Here is a 26,772-nt window from a genome sequence, read left to right on the forward strand (position 1 = left end):
TCATGCCACGGAGAGTTATGTTCTTAAGTATTATTGTAAGTTATTGAATTAACTACTTAACGTGTAGTTTAATTTCATAACATTAGAAGTAATCTGCCAGTATGTAATTGAATATTTCATGTTTTTCTTTAGTGGAACATTTTGTTGGATCTGCTGTGCCAAATGTTTATGGCTTTCTCTCTCAGAATGGCTCTTTGTGTATATAGCAAAATATATATAACCATATGGAGTCAAGTAGGAAAAGAAACTTGGCAAAGGAGTGTTTCTCTTACAATTAGATTAGAAATTGTCTTAAGATGTAGCATGTTACACTAATGATAAAGGTAATATAATAAGGGAAACGATAGTCTAGTGTAGAGATGGACTATTAACTTGAGTTTCACTAAAGATTCCTGAGGTGGTTGTTAGCAGCACTTTGCTAGTGCCTACAGCAAATTCTGCTTTCTGCTTTCTTTGTTCCTTCGTGTATGCTGCCTTTTTGCTCTTTGTTTTCCCTTTTTATGGTGAAATATACATATATATTGAACAGTGAATAAAATATAAAGGGTCATTTTAATGACTAATTAAAAAGCACACCACCCAGATTAAGAAGTAGAGCACTGTCCGTGTTCAACCACATACAGTGCCTGCCAGTGCCCCTTCCCTATCAGAGCCCAGCTCTCTCTACCCTATCCCATCTCCCAGAAGTAACATTTCTACTTCGGTGATAATCATTTTTTCCTTCTCTGTAAAGTTTACTGCCTGTGTGTGCATCCCTAAATGATGTAGTTTATTTTTGCCCTTTTGTACACATATGTGCAGGCATATGTATATATGTCAATATGGAGTCTTTTGTGTCTGACTGATTTTTGTGCCATTCATCCATATGCTATATGTATGATATTTTTATTTCTCTAATCCATTGTACCCATTCTGCTCCACCACATGAATATGCCGTGCAAACCCAGACTGCAAACCCTGTTTGCAAATCCTGTCTGGGGTGGACAAAGTCTTAGGGATTTGCATTCTGGTTTTCCTACCCACCATGCTTCCTTTCTCTTGCTTTTCTCTGGGCTAAAGCAACCTTCCCTACAATCCCCTGGGGTTGGGATTAGGGTTTAGGTTTTGTTACAGTTTACCTTTACCTAAGATTATAGCCCTTCAGGGTCCCAGGTAAATGTGGGAAAGAGTTCCCTTATACTCTCCACCTTTTGAGGCATGTTTACCCTGACAGTCATTCCCCCCACCCTGTTAGGTTTATTTGCTGTGTTCTACCTGCAAATGCCTTCAGGGCCAGAGTGTCTTCAGGGGGGTCCTGTTACCTCTCTGGGGTCCCAGTTGCCCCTTGAATTTTCTGGCAGTTTCCCACCATTTTGTCAGCTTTTTACTTTAAGTTGCTTTTGGGGCTTGGGGTTTTTGGTTGGTGGTGGTGTTTTCTCTTTCTTTCCTCTTTCTTTCTTTCTTTCTTTCTTTCTTTCTTTCTTTCTCTCTCTCTTTCTTAATTTCTTTCTTTCTTTCTTTCTTTCTTTCTTTCTTTCTTTCTTTCTTTCTTTCTTTCTTTCTTTCTTTCTTTCTTTTGTATTTAGGGATTTTTAATTGTTTTCAGCAGGAGGTTTGGTCTGAAAAATCCTAGTCTGTCATTACCAGATATGGTATCCTCTTGATCTTGATTTTTTTTTTCCCCGCTTAGCCTCCTATTTGCTGTTTTTCCTTCAGCCTCCTTGTTAATGACCTTCACAAACATTCATATATTGAGCATATAATACATACCAAACGTGGCACAAAACAAAGTCCCTGCTTTCTTGAAACTAACGAGGTGGATCCTGGATTGTGGGCAAAGTTGTAGCACTATAAGATAGCATTTTCCAAACTGATAGACAGAATATTAGTGTCCTATCTAATCTTAATAAGGTAGCCATTGTCAAATAAGTCTGGGCACTAGTGCCCAGGAAGTTATCTTCTCTCAGAGAGCTCAGTCATTATCTTACTTAAACTGGAAGCTTTATGTATAGAATGCCTTTTGATATTTTATAGCATACTAGTAATCCAAAGAACATGATTTATGAAATTCTAGAGTAGGATTCTGGAGTAGTAGTAAACATCTCTATATTATTATGTGTTGTCACAGAGCAGTTTCAGCTCCTGCTTTTCCCAGTCATGTCTAAGGGGAACATTTGCCGAGGGAGTAAACCAAGGCAGCTGTGCTCTACATTATAAATGACCTTCTCTTACTTGGCTGTAGGTGGTTGGAATGGTGTGGGTGCCCAAATCAGAGGCGCCAGTTATAGGTCAGCCACTGGCCAGCTGGGTGCACTAGCACAGAGAGTTTTGTCCAGATGGGAACCAGCCCAACCAGTCAGGTTCCCACAGATCTCATTGGCTGGTTAAAAAAATCTAACTCTTTGGGGCGCCTGGGTGGCTCAGTCGGTTAAGCGTCCAACTTCAGCTCAGGTCATGATCTCGCAGTTTGTGAGTTGGAGCCCCGCATCAGGCTCTGTGCTGACAGCTCAGAGGCTGGAGCCTGCTTCAGATTCTGTGTCTCCCTCTCTCTCTGCCCCTCCCCTGCTCGCTCTCTCTATCTCAAAAATAAATAAACATTAAAAAAATTTTTTTTTAATCTAACTTTTAATTTTCTGTCTGGATGTACTCAGGGTAGACAAGTAGAAGGGAGTGGTGGTTGCTGTAAGGAGACACACGATGATGTTGGATCACAGAACATAGAAAAAGTCAAAGATTTTGCAATTAAGCAGAGGAAAGAAGCAGAATTTGAGAAGGAGATAGGAGGGACCTGTAATGCACCAAGAATTAGCGAAAGGTATGACAAAGTGGTGGCCATGGGGTTAAAAAAAATTTAGACTGTAGGAGCAGAGAGACCAGCTGGTGGCTGGAGGCAAATCAGATACCAAAAGCTGGCACCCAGGGAGTTGCTGAGTCACCACAATAGCAGGGGCACTAGAATGAGGACTCACCAACTCCTTCTGCTCCATCCCCTAGGGCAGCCTTGGGACCAGACCAGGTTCTCAGGTCCAGTGTCCTTGAGACCTACCCCCACGTGTGTTACTGGTTTTGTTGTTGGATTTCTGTGAGAATTCTTATTACTTCCCTTATCCTCACATTCATACTTAGAACCAGTCCTTGGCCCCCACCATGCACAATGACATTTGCCAACCTAAGTGAATGTCCGTACTCTGCAGCCAGAAGAGACTGATACCAGAAGAGTTGAATTCATATCAGAGTGCTACTTTTTTGATTAACAACTTGAGAATGTTTTCATGGCAGTGGAATACACACCATTGCTACCACTGCTTATTCCCTTCTCCTTTTGATTACATTTAGAAACTTGTCTTTTGACCTCAGCTGTGTCAAAAGTGGTATTGTTGGATGGCATCGCATAATCTACTTCTGTTGGTTGTCCTATACATAGTATCTCCATGTACCAAAAAATGCACATTACTTATCATTGGTATTCTTTTAGAAAGGGTTTTTTTTCTTCCCCCCAATCCATTGTTACTTAGTACTGTTTGAGAAAATCAGGCTGGCTTTGTGGAGATCTCTCTCTCTGTATTATTCCTTTCCCCGTTGATTTGGTTCGCTGACCTCTCTCACCCCCGTCTTTGTGTGACTTTTTCCTCCCTCATTGTCCCCCCACCTTTTCTTAAAAAGTGTTTTTTTAATACTTCATTATTTATTTCTTAATGTGTTTTACACATAATTCTGGGTTTATAATATGAAATTAGTTTGGTCTTTTTCAAGATTTGCTTCCTTTTTCAATAGCATTTTTTTTCCAACTAGGAAATGAATACATTTGAATGTAATGTTTTCGAAAATACAGAAAAGGAAAAAAATGAAATTATAATAAAAAAACCCACCCAAGATAACCCCATTAGTATTCCCATTAGTATTCCCTATGCGTAATCTCTTTAGTAAATATATGTTTATATGTATATGTGTATGTTGAGGTAAATTTAGATGTATTGTTTTATGTCCATATTCATTTAATATCATGAAGATTTCCAAAATTTTAAAAACTCCTGAGACATGGTTTTTAATGTCTTTTTGTTATTCCAGCATATGAAAGTAGCACAAGTTATTTAACAAATTCTCTATTAACTAAACAATACAGTTATTGCCAAATTTTTGCTAAAATAATGTTATGAGGCCTATCTTTTGTATGTAAATCTATGTCCTTACCTGACTATTTTCTTGGAATAAATTTCTAATTGTGAAACCAATGGTCTAAAGGTATAGTATGTCACTTGTCCTTTAATTTCGTTTGTGGGGTTTTTTTTGGTTAACCAAAGTTTAAAATTTTATATCATTAAGTATTTGGATTTCCTTTTGGTTTCTTTCTTCAGCATTTTGTTTAAATAGGCTTTGACGTCTCTTTTTTGAGAGGTTATCCTTCTATTTACTTCATTAAAATTCTCACCCATTCCTTTTATAGGAACATTTGAGATGACTAAATTATAGACCCAGAAGCACAGTTTTCAAGTTTCAGAAAATTGGACTGTTAGCTGTATTTTTATTCCCATCTACTTCCAAATAGAAGGAAAAAAGATGATTAATAATAAACCTATGGTTGAACATTTAGTATAATGATAGTTGATCTAGCCTTATGTACAGGAGTGGAAGGAGGATCTCCAAGTCAGTCACAAACTTATGAACTAAGGTCTTTCGTGTGGGTTTCCTGTTGATAATAGAAAAGAGGAGGAACAGTATAAGTTTTGTTTTTCATTGTCTGCTTAAAGGAAGCATATTGATTTTTTTTTGAGAGAGAGAGAAGTCTTGGCAGCAAAGTCAAAGAGGAGTTTTTTTGTGTGGGTCTTTATATGACAGATACCATTTTTTAGAATATGGAATAATACAGGCCATTTATTTTATAAATTCTTTTTTTTTTTTAAGTTTATTTCTCTGTTTTTAGTAATCTCTACACCCAGCGTGGGACTCCAACTCATAACCCGAAGTCAAGAGTCACATGCTTTCTGACTGAGCCAGCCAGATGCCCCATTTTATAAATTCTTAATAAAAGTTGAGGGTGTAATATTAAGTTGTAATTCCAGTAAAGTATATCTGTAGGAAGTCAAAATAATGCAGACCACATATTGAAGTAATTTGATCAGGTACCGAGCATAGAAAATCTTTGTGGATGGTTTGATATTCCTTAAACTAGGTGTTTGAACATAATAATCAAGATTTCTAAAAATCAGATTTTGACATACATATTTGTGATTTCTACTTAGAAATAGAAATTGTGGAGTGGTTCATCCACATTAGATCCAAGTATTTAACTGGAAAATTTGACATAGGGGAAAATTAGAGTATTATTATTTGACAGGGTGGAGAATATGAGAATTAACTGTACTTTAAGCTGCTTGATTCATCTTTGAAACTATTTAAATTTATTTTTCTCTATTTGTAAAAAGAACCCCCATTTTAAGCTATATTTATGGGAAGTAAATATTCCCTTAACTCTGTAGGAAGGTTTTTTTGGGGGGGAGACGGGGGATGGGGGGAGTTTGTATTGACAGAACAGTATGGCTTTTATTAGGTATTTTTTCAGTTAGCACTGACTTGTAGTGTTTAAATTGAGCATTAAATCAGCACTTGACTGAAACATGACTAGCTGTGGGTAATGAGACTATTTAGACAGCTCTGTATGTTGGATGTTAGGATTACACTTTAATCGGACAATAGTGTGATCAGGAATCAGAACTGTAACTGCTGTGCTGCTGCTAGATCTTAAATAATGTGACTCTATTTGTGGAATGCTATGCTTTTTTTTTTTTTTAATTCTAACATTAAAAAAAAAAATCAATAGCCCTTTGAGGTTAGTTAATTCAGTTGCTTGTGGAAGAAAGACTACCTGGGTTGGCTAGAGACAGAGGGTTGCTTATCCTCTTCAACATCTCCCATGAAAGACTCCTCACAGATCTCTTCTGGTTGTTTATTTACATTTTTAACTATTTGCAATATTAATTTTTTTCCTAAGAGTTTCGAAGGAATTCTCCTTTTTAGAGAGAGATTCCTTATACACATAAAAACAACCATTTGGTCATGTTTTTTCTCCAAGTGTTATAATTTCAGGTATGTTAGTTACTTTTGTATTCCTAAGTTATGATACTGAGAACTATTGTTTGTTGCTCCTTTGGTGCATAGTCCTTAAAGTATGGAGGAAGTAACTAGATATAGAGTACCTAGACTTTGTTCTTAACTGCTTAAAATCCTGGAATCAATACTATGGAAGATGTTCAGAGGGCAGGGAGTGGAGGAAGATAGGCTAGGTAGCTGTTACAACTCAGACGTGCAAATGATGCTGAAGCCTGAACCTGGAAGAGGGGCAGTGAGATAGAACAGACAGACCTGTCACGGCTATGGGCTGGACTGTAGACCACATTCTTACAGTTCATTGCTCCCTAGGGAAGCACAAAGGCAGTGGTAACTCTAGCATATTTTCCCCCTTCCATTTTTTTTTTTTTTTTTTAATTTTTTTTCAACGTTTATTTATTTTTGTGACAGAGAGAGACAGAGCATGAACGGGGGAGGGGCAGAGAGAGAGGGAGACACAGAATCGGAAACAGGCTCCAGGCTCTGAGCCATCAGCCCAGAGCCTGACGCGGGGCTCGAACTCACGGACCGCGAGATCGTGACCTGGCTGAAGTCGGACGCTTAACCGACTGCGCCACCCAGGCGCCCCTTCCCCCTTCCATTTTAATCTCATCCTCTGGAGCATATAGAAGTTAGGACTTTGGTTAAAGGAATTATTTAACAGAAATATCAGTCTGTTTTCTTGCCCTTTAAGGTCATTTTCTTTGTTGCAAGTCATTTAATTTCTGTTTCCATTGTTTGTTGTTAGTATATAGATATATTTGTACTTAGCATATAGATAATATGATTTGATTTGTGTGTTTATCTTGTATCCTGTGACTCTGCTGGAAGGACCATCCTTCCTTCCTTCTTTGCTTCCTTGCTTCCTTCCTTCCTTCCTTACGATTCCTTAGGTTTTCTATATGGACAATCATGTTATCTGAGAATGGACAGTTTTATTTCTTCCTTTCCAATTAGTATGCATTTATTTCTTCTTCTAGCCATATTGTGCTGGCTGTCGCTTTTCTTTTCACCCTAAGCTCTTGCTCTGGCCACCAGTGATTAGAAATCACAGTTGTTAGAGTGACTTCTGCCTGGAATGCTTGTCTGGGTTGGTGCTTTCCTGTGCAAAGATTTTTAATTACTGGCTCAAAGTCTTTAAGGGTTATGGGCTATTGATTTTTTAATTTCTTCTTGAGTCAGCTTAGGAAATTTATATTTTTTCAAAGAATCTTGCCATTTCTTCTTTTTAAACTTACTGGCTTAAAGTTTTTCATAATGGCCTTTTACCCCATAAATCTTTATTTTATATCTCTGTTTGTTCCCCTTATGTCTTACAGTATTCATCCCTGTAGTTTGTGACCCTAGACTATTGTGCTTTCTAAGGGTTTTGGTCTTCTCTTGATTGGTCCATGTGTGGGCACACTAACCCCGGGCCCCGTTTCTAACTTGGAGTTTCTATCTGCTATATACTTGGTAAACAAAGAATAAAGTTTGTTTAAAATGCGGGTCAGCTTAGAGTAAATATGCATCAAGCAAGTATTCTCATCTGAGAATGTGAACTTTCAGTATAATGTCTTCCACATGCAGTATCAGTAAATGTTAAAATGAGTATATATATATATATTTTTTCAACGTTTATTTATTTTTGGGACAGAGAGAGACAGAGCATGAACGGGGGAGGGGCAGAGAGAGGGAGACACAGTATCGGAAACAGGCTCCAGTCTCCGAGCCATCAGCCCAGAGCCCGACGCGGGGCTCGAACTCACAGACCGCGAGATCGTGACCTGGCTGAAGTCGGACGCTTAACCGACTGCGCCACCCAGGCGCCCCGAGTATATTTTTAATCATCTTTTCAGCTTACTTGCTTCTCAGCTTTTGATAGATAAGGTTTTATTTCTGTTCTTTTAACAAGTTAAAGATTTTTTAATTGTCCTCTTTTTTTTTTTTAATATATGTTGTGTGGTAATAGATAACACAAAACTGGGGTGTATTACTTGGAGTTCCTAGTCTGTAATTTTGGTCAAAGTGTTCTTCCTGATATTAGTTTTTGTAAGTGTTTAAATGGTATCTTTGGGGGCGCCTGGGTGGCGCAGTCGGTTAAGCGTCCGACTTCAGCCAGGTCACGATCTCGCGGTCCGTGAGTTCGAGCCCCGCATCGGGCTCTGGGCTGATGGCTCAGAGCCTGGAGCCTGTTTCCGATTCTGTGTCTCCCTCTCTCTCTTCCCCTCCCCCGTTCATGCTCTGTCTCTCTCTGTCCCAAAAATAAATAAACGTTGAAAAAAAAATAAATAAATAAATAAATGGTATCCTTATTTGCCTTTACTGCTTCCAAGATCCCTCCCAAATATTCTAAAGAATAGACTGATTTCAAGATGTTTAAATTTTCTTCTTTCTTAAGCTGGTAGAGAATCTAGATCAAAAAAGGAAAGTTGTCCTAATTATGTTTGTTTTCTTTCTTAGATTCATTACAAGCTATCAAATTATTTGAAGACCCTTAGTTTTCTTCAGGCCTAAAATTTGGCATAGAAGAGAGTAGTGCCCTTTAGTTTATACGAGGAGGATACATGTATTCTCAGTAGTTTTAGACAAAAAGTAAAAGGGTAAAAGGAAAGTATTGTTATAAAAAAAAATCATCTTATTTTAGTCCTTAGAGTCTTTGTATTTCTTGTGATACTAAACTGCTGGGGTTATAAAATGGTTACCCTTCCTGGAGAAGGAAATGGTCCAGATTACAGTTACTCATTTACCATTAGTAACTGAATATTCTTTGTGAATTATTAGCACCATCACAAGGAGCTCATTGTTAAGCACTTTCCCAAATCAGAGATTCTTTTCTGGATTAAGACTAGCCAGCCTAGTAACTTGCTCTGCCAAATTCTTCAGCAGAGAGTTGTTTTGCTTTGTTGGTGTTTGTTTATTTGTTTGTTTGTAGCTGCCTTTTGGTGTTAAGGGAGATGAGGGGACAGGGGTGTTGATGTCACGTGTCTGCATGCATGTAGAGGCAGTATCTACAGTACTAATCACACACTGTTACAGCGCTTAGGGAAGGTGCCTGATTTGCCTAACTGAAGCAGCCTCCCTTGAGGCAAGAGATGAAGGAAAGACTAACTCATCAGTTACCTCTCCCTAGACATAAAACAGCTTTGCTTTATGCTACTGTCACCAACGTGTACCTTCTCCTGCTTTGGATTGGTTGTAAAACAAAAGCTACCATTTTTGAGCCCCTGCGATCTACTCAGCTGTACTTACCTTGTATCATGTTATCCTCTTAAAAACCCTTGTAAGAGAGGGCTAATTGTTCCTATTTTTAGATGGAAAGGCTGAGAGTTAGATTTCACACAGCTAGCAGAGTGCTTGAATTTGATTTTCGGGCGCTCTGAAGCTAAAGCATATGTTCGTTGTGTTCCACCACGGTCTGCCAGTAATGCTGGCCAGATAAACGTTTCAGTGAATGGTATATTTGTTAGCTTATTACATAAGATACTTTATCCATGGAAAATGAAGTGTAACTTATTAGGATTTTATGCTCCTCTAGTATGCAGTATCTACATGGTAATATTGTGGCACTGTTTTTATAGATTAACAAGGAATATTAGAGCAAAAAATAAATGAATGAGGACTATGTTTCTGGGCCTTGCCCAGTACTGTGCAGATTAACTATGTTCAGTTTAGGCTGTAGATGAACTATAGCTTCAACTGCTTTGGAACATTGAAATCCCTGTAGTGTTTCCCAGGAAATAATATAGAAGTTGAAATGGTTAATAGAATTTACAGTCTGACAGATACTGTACATTGACAGATACTGACATTTTGCCATGACCCAGAACTGAATGGGAGAATTATTTAAAAGTTAAAAACTTTATGCTAGATAGTACTGGTAGCATTTTTGAAGCCTCCTGTCTTTTGAGTGTCTCACAGGTGAAAGGCTTTAATAGATGTGGTTTCTGATTCTCATATCCAACCCAGGAGGTAGGTGTTGTTATCCTCACTTTACCAAGAGGGACATTTAAGTTCAGAAATTCATCCAAGTATGAATACATCCAAGTTCACAGCATTCTAAAGTGGTAAAGCTGGACTTGAACCTTGTATCCTGCTCCACTTCCTCATAGACTGTCTCATGCCTGTGCCCTTTACATTATGCTGCTGGAAGCAAAGGGCAGGCAGCATCTCTGCAAGTGATTTGGGTTTAAGAATGGGATTTTGATGGCCTGCAGCACCCTCCTACACACTGGAAGTTAGAATTGTGTGAGTAAAATTTGAGAAACGGAGATACAAATTTTATTTACTTGTTTTTTTATTAGAAATAGCCCTTCAAGGCGCCTGGGTGGCTCAGTTGGTTAAGCGTCCGACTTCAGCTCAGGTCATGATGTCACAGTTCATGAGTTTGAGCCCCGCGTCGGGCTCTGTGCTGACAGCTCAGAGCCTGGAGCCTGCTTCAGTTTCTGTGTCTCCCTCTCTCTGCCCCTCCCCTGCTTGTGCTCTGTCTCTCTGTCTCTGTCTCTGTCTCTCTGTCTCTCACTCTTAAAAATAAACATTGAAAATAATTAAAAAAAAAAAAAGAAAGAAATAGCCCTTCAGTTATCTTTTTGGAGAAAGTATTAATGCAGTCTAACACTGTGACTTGACTCAATTTGATGTCCCCTTTTTCTTCTTTTTTTAAATGGGCTACTGTATTTCTCTTAATATGCAGGAAGAAATGTAAGAACTTCTTAAATTTCATCCCTTGAAATTAGGCATGTGGTTTCAAACATACTCTTAACTGACTATTGCTAGTATTCTAGAAAAGTAGAACCTATTTACATAGATCCATTAGTTTTAATAATGTCAGAACATTTCTGAGTGGCACACAAGCCTATACAAAGGGTTTGGACTTTCATAGTAGATAGGCATACATATTTCTTTTGTAAATGAAGAAGTTATACAAATAATGAAACAATGACAAAAGAAACATATGTGAACTATAAAAAATATATAGTTTTCTTATATAAAACATCAGTTTTCTTCTTACTTCCATTTTACACCACCACCACATTTGTACCATGAAGCCTGGGGAGAAACATGGATGCTTTAGAACATGTAAAACATTCACAGTAAGCCTGTGAATACACCTTTTACTCGGCATTCTTTTGGTCAGATTATTGTTTCACTCATTTCAATTAAAATGGAACAAACGGTAGTTTTCTTTTCAGTATGTATGTGTTAGCTTTGTCAACTTTTTTTAAAAAATATTTTTAATATTTATTTTTGAGAGAGAGAGAGAGGAAGGGAGGGAGCGAGGAGGGGCAAAGAGAGAGGGAGACACAGAATCTGAAGCAGGCTCCAGGCTCTGAGCTGTCAGCACAGAGCCCAACGTGGGGCTCGAACTCACGAACTGTGAAATCATGACCCAAGCCGAAGTCGGAGGCTTAACCGACTGAGCCACCCAGGTGCCCCCGTGGCTTTGTCAACTTTTAATATCAGTTCCACCCTTGTTCTGTAATAGTTGAAGAAATATAGAAATGATATATTCCTATAGGTTTTAAAGAGCTTTGTCATGACACTACCTGGATTTAGAGTTGTTAGTGTACAGTTCTAAGCTGTATTCAAGAAGAGCTAGAAAACCTGAACAGACTGATAATAATGGAAGAAACTTACATCCAGGATATTACTAATCTCTCTGTTGTATTCATTTCTGCATCTATAAAGTTGAGATCATTTTTTCTCACGGGGTTGTTGGGAGAAGCAAAATTTTTATATCAGTGCCTGGCACATGGTTAGCATTCAGTAATGGAAATCATCCTCAGCCATCCTTGTCACCACTGTTCTTTTGTTCAGCTTGCTAGACGTTTGTTTGTTTGATGTTTTATTGCTTACTTCAAAGACTCTTGGATTTATTTGTTGGTTTAAAAAACATAGCTGCTAGACATTTTTCTCTTTTACTAATCTGATCCCATCTCTGACATAGCTAATTAAATAAAAATTTTTCAAGAAATGAGAAGGGCTATAGCCACCAACATGAAGGAGATTTTTTTAATTATTAAAGAATCTTATGTATAGCTTCTTGTATAAAAGAGAACATATACTAACATAACCAGTGGTTATCTCTGAGTGGTGGAATTTCAGGTGAGGTTAGACTTGTTTTGGTATGTTTATATAGTGCTTTAATTCTTCCTTAATATGTATATGTTTCATTTTTATAAGAAATAGTTCCCAATTTTTTTGCTGTTATGCTCTAGGAACCATCCATATACCTTTATCATTACAAATTTAAGATTATTCTCTTAAGGTATTGTTTCCCTAAGTTGTTCCATAGAATGTCCATTAGTTTTAGTAAATATAATATGAAAGGTGTTATAATGTGTTATATCAGAGGTGGCCAAGTATGTCCCTTAGGGCAGATCTGGTTTGCCACTTGTTTTTGTACAACCCTTGAGGGTAATGATAAATTTTACATTCTTAAATGGTTGAAAAAGAAATCAGAAGAAAAAGAATTTTGTCGCAAGTGGAAATGACATGAAATTTGAATTTCATTGACCACAAATAAAGTTTTATTGACATGCAGTCGTACTTACTCATTTACTTATTTTCTGTGGCTATGTTCAGGCTATAATGGCAGAGTTCAGTAGTTGCCACAGAGAATGTATGGGCTGGAAAACCTAAAATACTTATTATATGGCCCTTTACAGAAAAAGTTTTGTCGACACCTGTACTACATTGGAGAAATCTGTTTAGAGTTTTGTTCTGGTTGTTGGTTTTTGTGTTTTTTTGTTTCTGTTTTTGTTTTTTAACTCTGCCTGCTTTAGGGTAACCATCTAGTTTAAAATCTATAATTTCCAAATTAAAAGTAAGAGCATTTTGATAAATATCCCCAAATTTCCATGCAGAAAAAAATCTCTAATATATGAATATGTTGTTTTCTTAATGGTCTATAATTTTCAGTTTTGGATTCCTCTTTTACTTAAGAGTTATATTTTCCTAGTGGTTTTTTTGTTTGTTTAATATCTGGTTATTAATTCCCATTGTGGCCAAAATGTGGCCTGTATAATTTAAAATTTTTCCTGTTATACAATGTATCATGCACAGGAAAGAGTGAATAAAATGTAAGTGCAATCTGAAGAACAGTTAATAAATAAAACCATGTACTCATCACCCAGTCTAAGAAATAGAAATTACCAATGTTTTATTTATTTATCTGTTTTCTTTTTAAATTTTGTAATGTTTATTTTTGAGAGAGAGAGACAGAGCACAAGCAGGGGAGGGGCATAGAGAGAGGGAGACACAGGATCTGAAGCAGGCTTCAGGCTCTGAGCTGTCAGCACAGAGTCCAACGTGGGACTGGAACTCACAAATTGCGAGATCGTGACCTGAGCTGAAGTCGGATGCTTAACCAACTGAGCCACCCAAGCGCCCCATGTTCGTTTATTATGTAAAGTAGTCTCCATGCCCAATGTGGAGTTTTGAGCTCACAATCCTGAAATCAAGATTTGCATGCTTTACTGCCTAAGCCAACCAGCACCCCCCAACCATGTTAGCTCCCTAAGTGCCTCTTTCTAATTCTGTATCCTTCCCCTCAATAGGGAGCCATTTCCCTGGTTTTTACATTTTTATTATATATCTAGGTATGCCTAAACAATATATTTTGGGGTTTGCCTGTTTAAAAGGTAAATTGATTCATCATGTAGGTATCATCTATATCCTTTCTTTCTCTAAGCATTATGTTTTTGAGATTCACATATAGATGCAAACAACCGTAGTTTATCATGCCTGCTATACGTATAGTAATGCATTATATGAACGTACATTTATGGACCAATGAAGCTTCACTTAGATATCTCAATAACTGTCTCAACTACAGCATTTCCTAACTTAAAGTTATTACTCTCTCCAACCCTCAGTTACCAAACTGTTCTGTCTGTTGTGTTTCCTGTTTCTGTCATGGCATCTCTATACTCCCAATTCCCCAAGCCAGAAACTTGGCAGTTATTTTTGATATCTGCCTCTTTTTCATTCCTCATTTCCAATCAGTCATTACTCCTATAGATTTGACTTCTCAACATTTCATATTCATGTTTACCATCACCATCCTAGTTGAGCTCCTACTTGTCTGCTGCTGTAGTCTTCAGTGCAGTATTAGCATTCTGTCTTATTCTCATTTCATTGATTCCAAAGTTCACCAGCCTCACCTATACACTCGTCCTTTCACTTGCCAGTCTCTGTTCATTTAGCCATTACACAGGCCATGCTCACTCCTACTTTGGGACTTTTGCAAATGCTGTTCCCTCTGCCTATAGAACAGTCCTGATTCATCTGTCAGGACAAAATTTTGAACTATCACCTCCTCAGAGAGAAGTTGTCTTTGGTCACCATCACCATAAACTAGGTCATGTCTCTACTCTTAGGGCTTTGTACTACACCCTCTTGGCACTACTATAAATTTTAATTAAATGGTTATTGAGGAAGACCTCTTATCTGATTCACTTAGGACCAGTGGCCTACAAAGTGTAATAAAGGAAGAAGTCATAAGAGGGGATACATACCTTAAATATTTTACTCTAATTTCAAGAATAAGACTGCATGTTCATTTGCCAGATTTTTTATTAAGGGCCAAGATCTTTTCTTTGAGAGTAGGTTCACTAGTTGCAATTCCATATTGCTTATCTTGTAGAAACCATATCCTGTATGTATCATCTAAGATTTCCAGTTTGGGTTTTTTAGGTAGAACAAGAATTCAGACTCTGATCATGCATTCTGACTTTAGAATTCCTTGTAGATCTTTGCAATATTTTTTCTGATTTTTTTTTCTTTTACTATTTTCTTATACCTATTTCAACAGTGGTATCTCCCTTTTATTATTTCAGAGTCCTTCAACTCAGTCTTCCCCATTCCTCCACATTTCAGTAGGTTAATTAACAATTAAATCACATTGTTACAATAATAAGTATAAATAACATGGACAGTGTTGGAAGCTAACATAACTAACTCTGTAAAAGTATAACTCAACTGGTGGGAACAGAAGTCTCTGGGTGTACTAGATCATTGGGCCTCACATTTTAAAAATATTTTTTTTTAATTTATTTATTTTGAAAGAGAGTGAACAGGGGAGGGGCAGAGAGAGAGGATGAGAAAAGATCCCAAGCAGGCTCTACACTGTCAGCACGAAGCCTGATGTGGGGCTTGAACTCACGAACCGTGAGATCATGACCTGAGCTGAAATCAAGAGTCATAACGCTTAACTGACTGAACCACCCAGGCGCCCCTGGGCCTCACAGTTTTCGAGTGCACGTGTACATGGTCTACTGTATTAATATATTATGTGTGTTGTAAAAGTGTAAAGTATATAAGGTTGAATTATATGACCATTTATTACCCACAAAACATGATATTAAATACCAGTATAAAAGATAAACAGGCATCCAGTTAGATAACACAGACCATGTCACAAGAGAGTGTATAAATAACAATTAAAAAATAACATTTTTAAAAGCCCAAATGGTTCCCAGATTCTTTACGGGACTACAGCTATGACAGCCATACATCCCTGGATTTCCGTTTTACTCTTAATATTAAACACTGTATCATCTCTTTCTAAAAATTATTGAAGTGCCGCCAAAATATCTATCAAAACTCATTTCTCCTGAACCTCCTCTTGTACCTGAATTTGGCACAAAAATACTTTAATCAGTCCCTGTTGTCTTGATTTTTGTTACTGTGACTGAAGGACTTTTTTCACTGGACAGGTATTACCATGACTAAAGTAGTCTAAATAGACTAAGAGGAGGGAGATAGATAGCGGAGGGATGTGGGTTGGGTTATATTCCCCTTCTTTACCCACTATTGTGTGCCATGTAGTCTTAAAACTTGTTGAATTTAATTTATTTCTAATAAAGTATGAATTAAGTCCCATTGAAATGAACCCCAGGAACTGTTTCAATTATTTTGTTTTGTGGAAATTTTGTAACATATACTGCTTGACATTAAGAGGGCCATTGACTATGGTCCTTAATTTTTTTTATATATGTAAATTTTTGTAGTAATGGAATTTGACCTCTGATTTTCCATAATTTTGATTTATAGCTTATCCTGTTAGATATCATTTTTCAACAAAAGCTCTTTAACTTACAATAGTTATAAAACCAGTTTTAAATTGTGATTGTCCTTGAGGGAAGGAATGACTTTTTAGGAATTTGCCTTGGATCATTTTAAGGACAGCTATGCAGGTGTAAAAATGTGAATGAAAGCTTATAATGGATGATGAACTTGTAATCTAGAGTCAGTACATAGGAAATTTAACACTTTTTTTTTTTTTAACGTTTATTTATTTTTGAGACAGAGAGAGACACAGCATAAACGGGGGAGCGGTAGAGAGAGAGGGAGACACAGAATCAGAAGCAGGCTCCAGGCTCTGAGCCGTCAGCCCAGAGCCCGACGCGGGGCTCGAACTCGCGGACCGCTGAAGTTGGACGCTTAACCGACTGAGCCACCCAGGCGCCCCGAAAATTTAACACTTTTTTAGTCCTGTGTAACTTTATATAAAGCCCTAAAGTAATGGACTTGTAAGTTAGGCCTCAAAGAGTTTCAGCTAAATACATTTCCAAAAATTTAACAACAAAACAAACAGAAGAACCTCAAAACTGACATTGTAAATATTAAGATAGTTGAAATACTTTCCTGATTCTTCTTACATGGACTCATCTGTGAATCACTATCAGTATTTTTTTCTTTGCAGTATTACAGCCGCCCACATAACATTCCCCATGTCAAGAAAAATCTACTTTCTATCCCCAAGGGATGTGGAAGCATAATAGTCTTTCTTTAAATTAGAATATTTTGTCACGATGCAGTCTAGCAACAGTCTCCAGATTAGGAATGGAGAATTCACTAAATTTCATGCTCTGTGAAAATGAAACCGAGGTTCAGTGTTAGAAACAGCCTTCTGTAAACTGGCAAGTCCATGTTTTCTACATGTCCCACTTGTTTTTACAGCATATAAAGAACTGTATAAGGAGATAATAAGTGGTTTTAAGTTTGGTTGCTTTCTAAAATGGACATTTTTCAGGTATAGCTGAAATAAATAGCTACAGAATTTATCTTATAAACATGGAGAAGAGAGACTTTTGGACTTCTTGAATACTGCTCTTCTGATGTCCACAGTGACATACTCTAGACCGAGGTCAGTAAACTTTCTCTGTAAGAGGCCAAATAGAAAATATTTCAAGCTTTGCAGGCTACATGTGGTCTCTGTCAAATATTCTTTGTGGATTTTTTGTTTTTGTTTTTTTATCCCTCTAAAACTGTAAAAACCATTCTCAGCTAGGGTCCATACAGAAACAGGCCACAGGCCAGATTTGGTCTTTGGGCTATCATTTGCTGACCCCTGATCCAGATCAGTACTTTCCAGCAGAAATATAATTTGGACTATATGTGTAATTTTTAATATTTTTAGTAGGCACATTTAAAAAGTAAAAGGCAGGGGCACCTGGGTGGCTCAGTTGGTTAAATGTCTGAATCTTCATTTTGGCTCAGGTCATGATCTCACAGTTTGTGGGTTCAAGCCCTGCATTGGACTCCAAGCTGACAGTGCAGAGCCTGCTTGGGGTTCTCTCTCTCGCTCTCTCTGCCTCTCCCCTGCTCATGCTCTTTCTCTCTCTGCCCCAGCCCCGCGCATGTACACACATGTACTCTCTCTCTTTCTCAAAATAAATAAATAAACGTTTGAAAACATCATTCAGGGGCACCTGGGTGGCTCAGTCAGTTAAGTGTCTGACTTCAGCTCAGGTCATGATCTCGTAGTTCGTGTCGAGCCCCACGTCGGGCTCTGTGCTAACAACTCAGAGTCTGGAGCCTGCTTCAGATTCTGTGTCTCCCTCTCTCTCTGCCCCTCCGCAACTCATGCTCTGTCTCTCTGTCTCTCTCTCTCTCTCAAAACTAAATAAACATAAAAAAACAAAACAAACTTCACGGCTCCTGGGTGGCTTAGTTGGTTAAGCATTCAACTTAGCTCAGGCCTTGATCTCACGATTCGTGAGTTCAAGCCCCATGTCAGGCTCTGAGCTGTCAGCACAGAGCTCTGACAGCTCAGAGCCTGGAGTCTGCTTCAGATTCTGTCTCCCTCTCTTTCTGACTTTCCTTCACTCATGATTTCTCTCCCTCTCTCTCTCTCTCTCTCTCTCTCTCTCTCTCTCTCTGTCTCAAAAATAAACATTAAAATAAAATTTTAAATAAGCTTCTGGCACTTATCCTTAAAAAGAAAAAACCTCATTCATAAAAAAGTAAAAAGCAGATGAAATTAATTTTAATAATATATTTGGCTAGTTATATCCAAACTATTTATCATTTTAATATATGGCACCAGCCACATTTCAGGGGCTCAATAACCCATGTATTGGACAGCACAGCTCCAGATGACGAACTACTGTGAGGACTGTGAACTGGTGCCAGTGTTGTTTGTTAACATTCTGGGACAAGTTAAGTATAGGAATTAAAAAGAAGCATTTAAAATATTCTATAGCTATTTGATAGTTATTTTATGTCTATTCAATCTAATAAGATTGGCACTTGTATTTCATATGTCTTTTTTCACATTTCACTTTTCTAATGTATTCTTAGAATATCTTACAAAAGAATTGATTTTTGAAATTAAAAAGAAACTGCCTCTTCATTCTGGGTAGTTTAAGAGGCACTACTGTAGATAGTCTTTCCTAAGATTCCATAGGCCTCTTGTGTACATGGCAAAAATGAAACGAAGAGAACCAGTGATGAGATTGTGGTGGGTGATGTACTTAGTTCTGCTCCCATCCCTCCAGCCGCTACCGAGCAGTGTCCTCCTACTTACGTCTTTCAGAGCTACCATTGGAGCCCATGGCTGGAGTAGGTCAGTGGTTTTCCGGCTCGACTCTAGGATCACCCAGGAGCTTCTAAAAAACAGCAGTGTCCAGGCCCATCTCCAGACCAATTGAATCACAATCTCTCGGGAGGTGGCCTATGTATCATGTAGTGTAAAGAGCTTTCCAGGTGATTATATTATGCAGCCAGTGTTTATTGTGTGGATCCTTCACCCCAAGAAAAAAAAAAAATTTGCTGTTTTCTCCATTTGGAAAGAATCACTAATCTGGGTAGGGGGTTTTCTGTGTGGTGTACTATTCACTCTCTGTAACAGTGAAAAGAGGGCTTTCCAGTTAAATATGTCAGGTTGAACATTGGCATGTTAACTTTACTCACTCCTGGAACCTCGCTAAAATTAAAGGAATAAAAAAGGTATAAGGGGGGCACCTGGGTAGCTCAGTTAGTTGAGCGTCCAATTCTTGGTTTAGACTCAGATCATGATCCCAGGGTCGTGGGATCAAGCCCCATGTTGAGAGAAGATTCTCTCTCTCCCTCTCTCTGCCTCACCCCTGCGTGCTGGTGTGTGTGCTCTCTCTTTCAAATAATAATTTAAAAAGAAGGCATAAGGCATAAACCCATAAGAAAGCAAATGAGAGACTGAAGTAATAATAAGCCTGATTGATCAACTGGTTTTCAGTAGAAGCAGGTAGCTAGAAATTAACAGAATGGAGAAAACAGATATAAATGGCTGCAAACAAAGATATTAAAAATAAGCAAAGCAATCTATAGTGTTGGCTCAGAAATTAGAGGAACCAGCTAGCTCAGAAGGTAAGGGTGAAATATGAAGCTGAACATAGGAGTGTTGGAAAGTCTGTATGTTTCAGATTCACACATGCCCTCCTTTACCCTTAGCAGTCAGGAGACTACTGCTCTTTTTTACCAGGGTAAAACTAGAGGTTAGAGTTTGGAGAAATTTAATCTAAGAGGTCCAGTCAGGACTGAAGTGGAGTATCTTTTGAAAATAAGGACACCTTTTTAAAAATAAAGACTAAGCAAAAGTCTGAATATTGTGGTTAAAACCCTACTATTCTCCTTGCCCTGTTCTCAGAACATGGCAGTCAGGTGGACATGTCCCAGAGAGGAAATTGGAGTATTTCTCTCCAGGGTAAGCAGCCAGGAGACAAGACTTACAGATCCTGGCATTTGTGGATTTCATAATAAAAAACCAACTCATTGCCTCCTCACCTTGTAGGGAAAGCCAGTCATTTTACAAGGACCCAACCCAACCTCCTGCACCATCACGTAGACAGAGCTTCTGATCAGCGTGTTAGTGGCCGCATCATCTGTGATGGACGGCTGGGACTCATCAGACACTTGTGGAAAGCCTCCAAAATAAAAAACAGAGACCTAAAGATTTAAGGAGAAAAAAGAAAGAAACAGATAAAAACATTTAAAGTGTTAAAAAAAAGAAGAAAACATTTGAAAAATTTGTATCCTCTGAGAAATGAAATATTCATCCAAGAAGCTAGAATAGAATGTTATTAAAAAGAACATTCAGAGAATAAGAAAAACGGTCTTGGAAATTAAAGCTGTGATAGGAAACATTCTAACTGCAGTAGAAGTGTTGCAAAGTGATACACCAAAGAAATCTTCCAGACAGTAGAAAAGAAAAAGAAATGCAATGTTGAAAAGAAAATATATATAATCAGAAGATGAATCTAAGAGGTCTGCTGTCTAACAAAAGGACTCTTAGGAGGGAGGGACGGGGGCAGTGGGAAGGACATGGAAAGGACACGATGAATGTAAAAAAGGCCCAGGCTAAGGATAAAAAGAAGAAACCACAACTTCTCAGAAAATAAAAACAGGTCACATAAGAGGAGACCAGGAATTGCTGTGATCATGGACTTTTCACCTATTGCCCCTCTGTATGTTAACTGCTATATACCTAGCAGTATGCTTATAATAAAGAATAATCTGAAAGTGTATTTTATGATTTCATAGGCATAAATTCTCTATGTTGGCATCATTATTAGTCCAAGAGCCCTCTCTGTAAGAAACTAGAATGAAGCTATATAAAGTTTATTTTTTATTGTTGTCTTAGCCCTAGTCAACGTCTTGAAAATCCAGCTATTTATCACAAAGAGCATTAGGCACAGTTGTAGAAAGGTCAGCTCTAATGCCTGTCACCACTGTAAGAAAAACATTCCAGTAGGATTATAAACTATGAAGAGTAAAACATAATGAGATAATAAACATGAACAAAACAAAATTCTGGGGAAAAAAGTACCATATTTATTAAATGGCAAAATAGAAAGAACTTTAAAAAAAAAAAAAAGTTTCTGCTATCCTTTGGTGACAAAACTGCTTGATTTTAAATTTACATTTTTCCGTTTCTTCTAATGTTGACTTTTAGGTTGTTGAAAGAGACAGTGTGACTGTCAGAGTCGTAAAATAATTTGTAAAGTGTGATAATCTGCTTTTGATTTTTTTTTAAGGAACAAAAATAAAGAAGCCAAATTGCATATTTTTTATTTGTTTTGTTAATTACTGCAGTATGATAGCTTTTTCTATTACTCTGTTATCTCCAGGCTTTTCCAGGATTAAGAATTGGGAAGCTGAAAGACACCTTTCCTTTTAAATCCAAATATTCTCTTTCTTTCCTCCTATTTTCTTTTCTACTCAAACTGCTTCTTCAAGATTGTGGATAAAATTCAATACATTGCAGAATAGGAAGGGAAGATACTGAATTTTTACAAGTGGTTTATCTGTAAGCTGTAGGTTGCCAGATGAGTGGAGTATAGCAGTTGGTAAGTGAAGTCAGGAAGATTAGTGCTTAAAGATTTTTGAACTAATTTTAATGTGTTACACAAATGTCCTGATTTCAACTTCAGAGTAGTTGAATACAGATATGTTTCAACAATACAGAACATATCTTCCCTTTGTAGTACTTGAGCCAGTGCCTGAATTAGTTGTAGTAAGGAGACCAAAGTCAGTGTCATAATGACATTAGGTTGATGCGTGGGAAAAAGAAACCAGAGTTTAAATGAGAGGGTTTGTTTCCTTTCCCATGAGATCTGAGTATTCTGTCTGAAAGGAAATGGCGAGTGAGGACTAGCTTGACTAGTGGTGCTGTGAGTGCCATGAAAGGGCCAGAGACCTTACCACTACCAGCATTGTTTGCCTCACCACTTTAGCAGGGCAAGGGAGGGCAGATTCCTGACCCGCATCACTGAAATTTCCAACGATAAGGGCGGGGGGCGGGGGGGGGGGTGTGGGAACTGCCTGTTTTGTTCGCACATACCACCTAACTTAGTGTTCTCTCTTCCTATTTTGTCTTTAGATCTTATAATCAATGGATAAAGTGGGGAAGATGTGGAATAACTTCAAATACAGGTGTCAAAATCTCTTCGGTCATGAGGGAGGGAGCCGTAGTGAAAATGTGGACGTGAACTCCAACAGATATCTGTCTGTTAAAGAGAGAAACATCAGTATAGGAGACTCAGCTCCTCAGCAACAAAGCAGTCCCTTAAGAGAAAATGTTGCCTTACAACTGGGATTAAGCCCTTCAAAGAATTCTTCAAGGAGAAACCCTAACTGTGCCACTGAAATTCCTCAGATTGTTGAAATAAGCATTGAAAAGGATAATGATTCATGTGTCACCCCAGGAACAAGACTGGCAAGAAGAGATTCCTACTCTCGGCATGCCCCATGGGGTGGGAAGAAAAAACATTCCTGTTCTACAAAGACACAGAGTTCATTGGATACTGATAAAAAGTTTGGTAGAACTCGAAGCGGACTTCAAAGGAGAGAGAGGCGGTATGGCGTAAGCTCGGTGCACGATATGGACGGCATGTCCAGCAGAACTGTGGGAAGTCGCTCTCTGAGACAGAGGTTGCAGGATACGGTGGGCTTGTGTTTTCCCATGCGAACTTACAGCAAGCAGTCAAAACCCCTCTTCTCTAATAAAAGAAAAATACACCTTTCTGAATTAATGCTTGAGAAATGCCCTTTTCCTGCCGGCTCAGATTTAGCCCAAAAATGGCATTTGATTAAACAGCATACAGCCCCTGTGAGCCCACACTCAACATTTTTTGATACATTTGATCCATCCTTGGTTTCTACAGAAGATGAAGAAGATAGACTTCGAGAGAGAAGACGGCTTAGTATTGAAGAGGGGGTTGACCCTCCTCCCAACGCACAAATACATACATTTGAAGCCACCGCACAGGTTAATCCGTTATATAAACTGGGACCAAAGTTAGCTCCTGGAATGACTGAAGTAAGTGGGGACAATACTGCAATTCCACAAGTTAATTGTGACTCAGAAGAGGACACTACTACCCTGTGTCTACAGTCTCGGAGGCAGAAGCAACGTCAGGTGTCTGGAGATAGCCATGCCCACGTTAGCAGACAGGGAGCTTGGAAAGTCCATACACAGATTGATTACATACACTGCCTCGTGCCTGATTTGCTTCAGATTACAGGGAATCCCTGTTACTGGGGAGTGATGGACCGTTACGAAGCAGAAGCCCTCCTTGAAGGAAAACCTGAAGGCACATTCTTGCTCAGGGACTCTGCGCAAGAGGACTACCTCTTCTCCGTGAGCTTCCGGCGCTACAACAGGTCCCTGCACGCCCGGATTGAACAGTGGAACCACAACTTTAGTTTTGATGCCCATGACCCATGTGTATTTCACTCCTCCACTGTAACAGGACTCTTAGAACATTATAAAGATCCCAGTTCTTGCATGTTTTTTGAACCATTGCTTACTATCTCACTAAACAGGACTTTCCCTTTTAGCCTGCAGTATATCTGCCGTGCAGTAATCTGTAGATGCACTACATATGATGGAATTGATGGGCTCCCTTTACCGTCAATGTTGCAGGATTTTTTGAAAGAGTATCATTATAAGCAAAAAGTTAGAGTTCGCTGGTTAGAACGAGAACCGGTCAAGGCAAAGTAAACTCTCCTGCCCCCAAAGGGCATTAACTAGATCTGCTTTTATGTGCATCAGACAGTACACCTATAGCAAGCACACGTATCAGTGTTAGGTTTTTTCAGTACAGTATGTAGGCTTAGTGTTAGTATCTGTCAGATGCAGTCTGCTGTTAGTCAGGTAAACGTGGTGCCTGTTGAGACAACAGAAGACAGCTACAGGTGTTCAGTGAGGCTACAAAAACACTTTGTCGATTGAGCTAACGGTTTGGTTTTTAATGACTGTAGTAATTGAGTGAGGCAACTCTGGGGCATTTGCTATGAAGAATTCTATTTCTTACTGAAGAACAAATTATTACTATTGGATGAGTATTTCAACAGTGTGACTAATGTTTGAAATTGTTATTTTTTCTAAGAATTTTTCTATAACCTTCCAAAAGTAGTGATGTTTGTAGTTACTATAAATCAAGCTTTGGAAGTCCAAAAAATAAAGACTGCCTTCCTTTGAGAAAAAAAAAATGCAATTTTCTGGCCACAAGGGCATAGTGCAGTTCACTTAAGTGTTGATGTAGTTTATAGTCAGTCCCCTGTCTCTTCTGCAAAAGGTACTGTTAAATAAACCAGGTTTTCTAAATAGTTCTTAAAATTTCAGGCTTACAAAGTTGGTAGTAGAATTTTATTTAAAGGCCTTAGGTATTTTTTTTTTAATGAGTGCTTTAACTTAAAACACATTGGGAATAGCTACAGTGTAGTCCTGTGTGATTTTTTTTTTTTAAGTTAATACACGCATTCTAATCATTCATTAGTTAAAGTTGGATCTTTCTGTGCCCATGATGAGTTTGTGAACCATGAAGGAAATGAGACTAGAAGATGCCCAACCAAGTCAGATAACAGTAACTACAGTGGTTGCTGATGTTGACATTATTGTTAAACTGTAATGAACAGTTTGGATGGCAGTATTTATATCTTTGTTGTAAACTCTCGTAGCTGAATTGCTTAAGTACAATTTATAGAATTTCAGTGCAGTGAATTTCTAATGGAAACTCTGAAACCTACATTGCAGATTTAAAAGGTACTGTACAACCATTGTATCTGTAAATAACTTTACTTAGCACCTTTTTGTCACTTAGAATAGTATGCAATACTACTTGAGTGAGCTATTTTGGAAGTAATACCAAGTTCTAGTGTTTGCTTCTTAGTAACGAACTGAATTTACAGTTCTGTCCTAGACATTTTGCACTAGTCGAATCCATTCTTGTGTCTTTTTGTTCATGTGCTCTGTACCACTGGTGAGTGCTCCTTGGTTTCCTTACCTGCTGCTACAGAAAGTTCTTTTACATCCTGATGGCTATTGCCAAGGCTACAAAAGAAGAAAAGCTATATTTGTATGCAACACTAACCCTTTGACTGCTAATGTACGTTTCTGCTTGCTGTGCCTTGTTATGGCTGCTTTTTTGTGCTAATAAAGTACGTTTGGTGTTCTCCTTGTATATCTGCTGTTTTATACATTTGCAACAATTTCTCTTATAAATGCAATGGTATTGGGGTTTTTAAACAAGCATTACCTGACAACCTACTATAGTTAATGCAGAATTACTGTACAGTCTAATATTGGCTTATTCTGAGTAAGCAGATTCTAAATTTAATGCTATTCATCTTTCTAACCATAATCACATACGCTGTGGAGCAGTATCTATAGTTACTGCACATTACTGTACAGTTTAGATTATAACACAAAATAAACAGAGAAATATTGACTAACCTATTGATTTCTCTGCTTATAAATGAAAGATTGAAGCTATCAATGACGGTTGTAATAAATGAAGATCTTTAGTCTCCCACTTTATCAGAAACAAGTTAAATGAAGTCTTGTGAACTAAGAATATATCAGTGCCATTTATTGGTTTGGGGACCATTTTTATTAGTCATAAATGCCCAAAATGTAGAACTTTAACCAAAGACTTGTCCATTTTTAAAGCAAAATGGGGATTGAGGGGACTTATAATTCCTGTTATTTCTAATAGAAGTCCCTGAAGAACATATACCAAAGTGTTTGAGAACGTCATCCAAACCTACTTTAAAGCATTATGTGCAATTAAGTTGTTACGACATAATTATATTGCATAACTGTTGGGTCCGTTTTCTTGAGCTTATAATGTATCTGGAAAATAATCTCTTGGAAAAGAAAAAAGTCCTTACTGATTATTGGAGAAGGATTATATATGCAAGCAAGATCTTGTTTTAAAGAGGAAACTTGAAACTCCAAGAAAACACTTGATGTTTTATATGCTTGTAGCAAATTGATGTTCTAATTGTAGTTTTATAGAAAATATTAATGCTTTTATGTATTTCAGAACTTTCATATGTTAAATGGAAATTGTTTTAAATGTGTAAATATTTGAGTTTTATGTGAGCATGTATACACTGTGCTAAAAGTCACATGTTCCAGTTTGTGTGTAATATTAATATGCAACCTTTGGTTTAAAATTTTTTTCTTAAAAAATTAGTGGCTTACATTTTAAAAAAGAAAAATCACCAGCATGAAATTGCACCTTAGTCTATATTCACTGTGTCTTTTTCTGAATCCCACTGTAGCCTGTCAACTAAATTTTTGTTTTCATGGTCTTTTTGAAGTGCATTTTAATACAAACCAGGAAATTCTTTAGAAGTTTGGACACATCTTCATAGTAAAGTAATTAACCCAAGGAAAGGTTGGTCTGATTCCTATCCATTCTCATTCATTCATTCATTCATTCATTCTCTCTGTGTATGCATATACATATACACACATACACACATGGATGTATACACATACGTATATACATTTATGATGTTAATATTACTTTAAACAATAATATTGCCATCTGATTTAACATCATTTAGAGGCCTTATTCTTGTGTATATATATACACATACTATATATGTGTATATATATACACATACTATCCTTGTACCATTCAAATTTGATTA

At 37.7% G+C, this 26,772-nt stretch overlaps 1 protein-coding gene across 6 annotated transcripts in view; it reads left to right on the top strand.

Moving 5' to 3' along the window:
* SOCS5 (suppressor of cytokine signaling 5) overlaps positions 1-26,512 on the top strand; it is a 66,054-nt gene extending 39,542 nt beyond the window's left edge. For 5 of the 6 annotated variants that reach the window (XM_045445936.1, XM_045445935.1, XM_045445934.1 and 2 more), the window contains exon 2: positions 22,208-26,512. In XM_045445936.1, coding sequence (XP_045301892.1) covers positions 22,220-23,830 — 1,611 coding nt within the window. In that variant the 5' untranslated portion in view covers positions 22,208-22,219 and the 3' untranslated portion in view covers positions 23,831-26,512. Of the gene's footprint in view, positions 1-17,003; positions 17,216-22,207 lie in introns of those variants that run through there. The other variant, XM_045445937.1, reaches the window with a different exon arrangement.
* The last annotated feature ends 260 nt before the right edge of the window (positions 26,513-26,772 follow it).

The sequence above is a fragment of the Leopardus geoffroyi genome, chromosome A3 (assembly GCF_018350155.1).
Source record: "Leopardus geoffroyi isolate Oge1 chromosome A3, O.geoffroyi_Oge1_pat1.0, whole genome shotgun sequence".
Classification (NCBI taxonomy): domain Eukaryota; kingdom Metazoa; phylum Chordata; class Mammalia; order Carnivora; family Felidae; genus Leopardus; species Leopardus geoffroyi.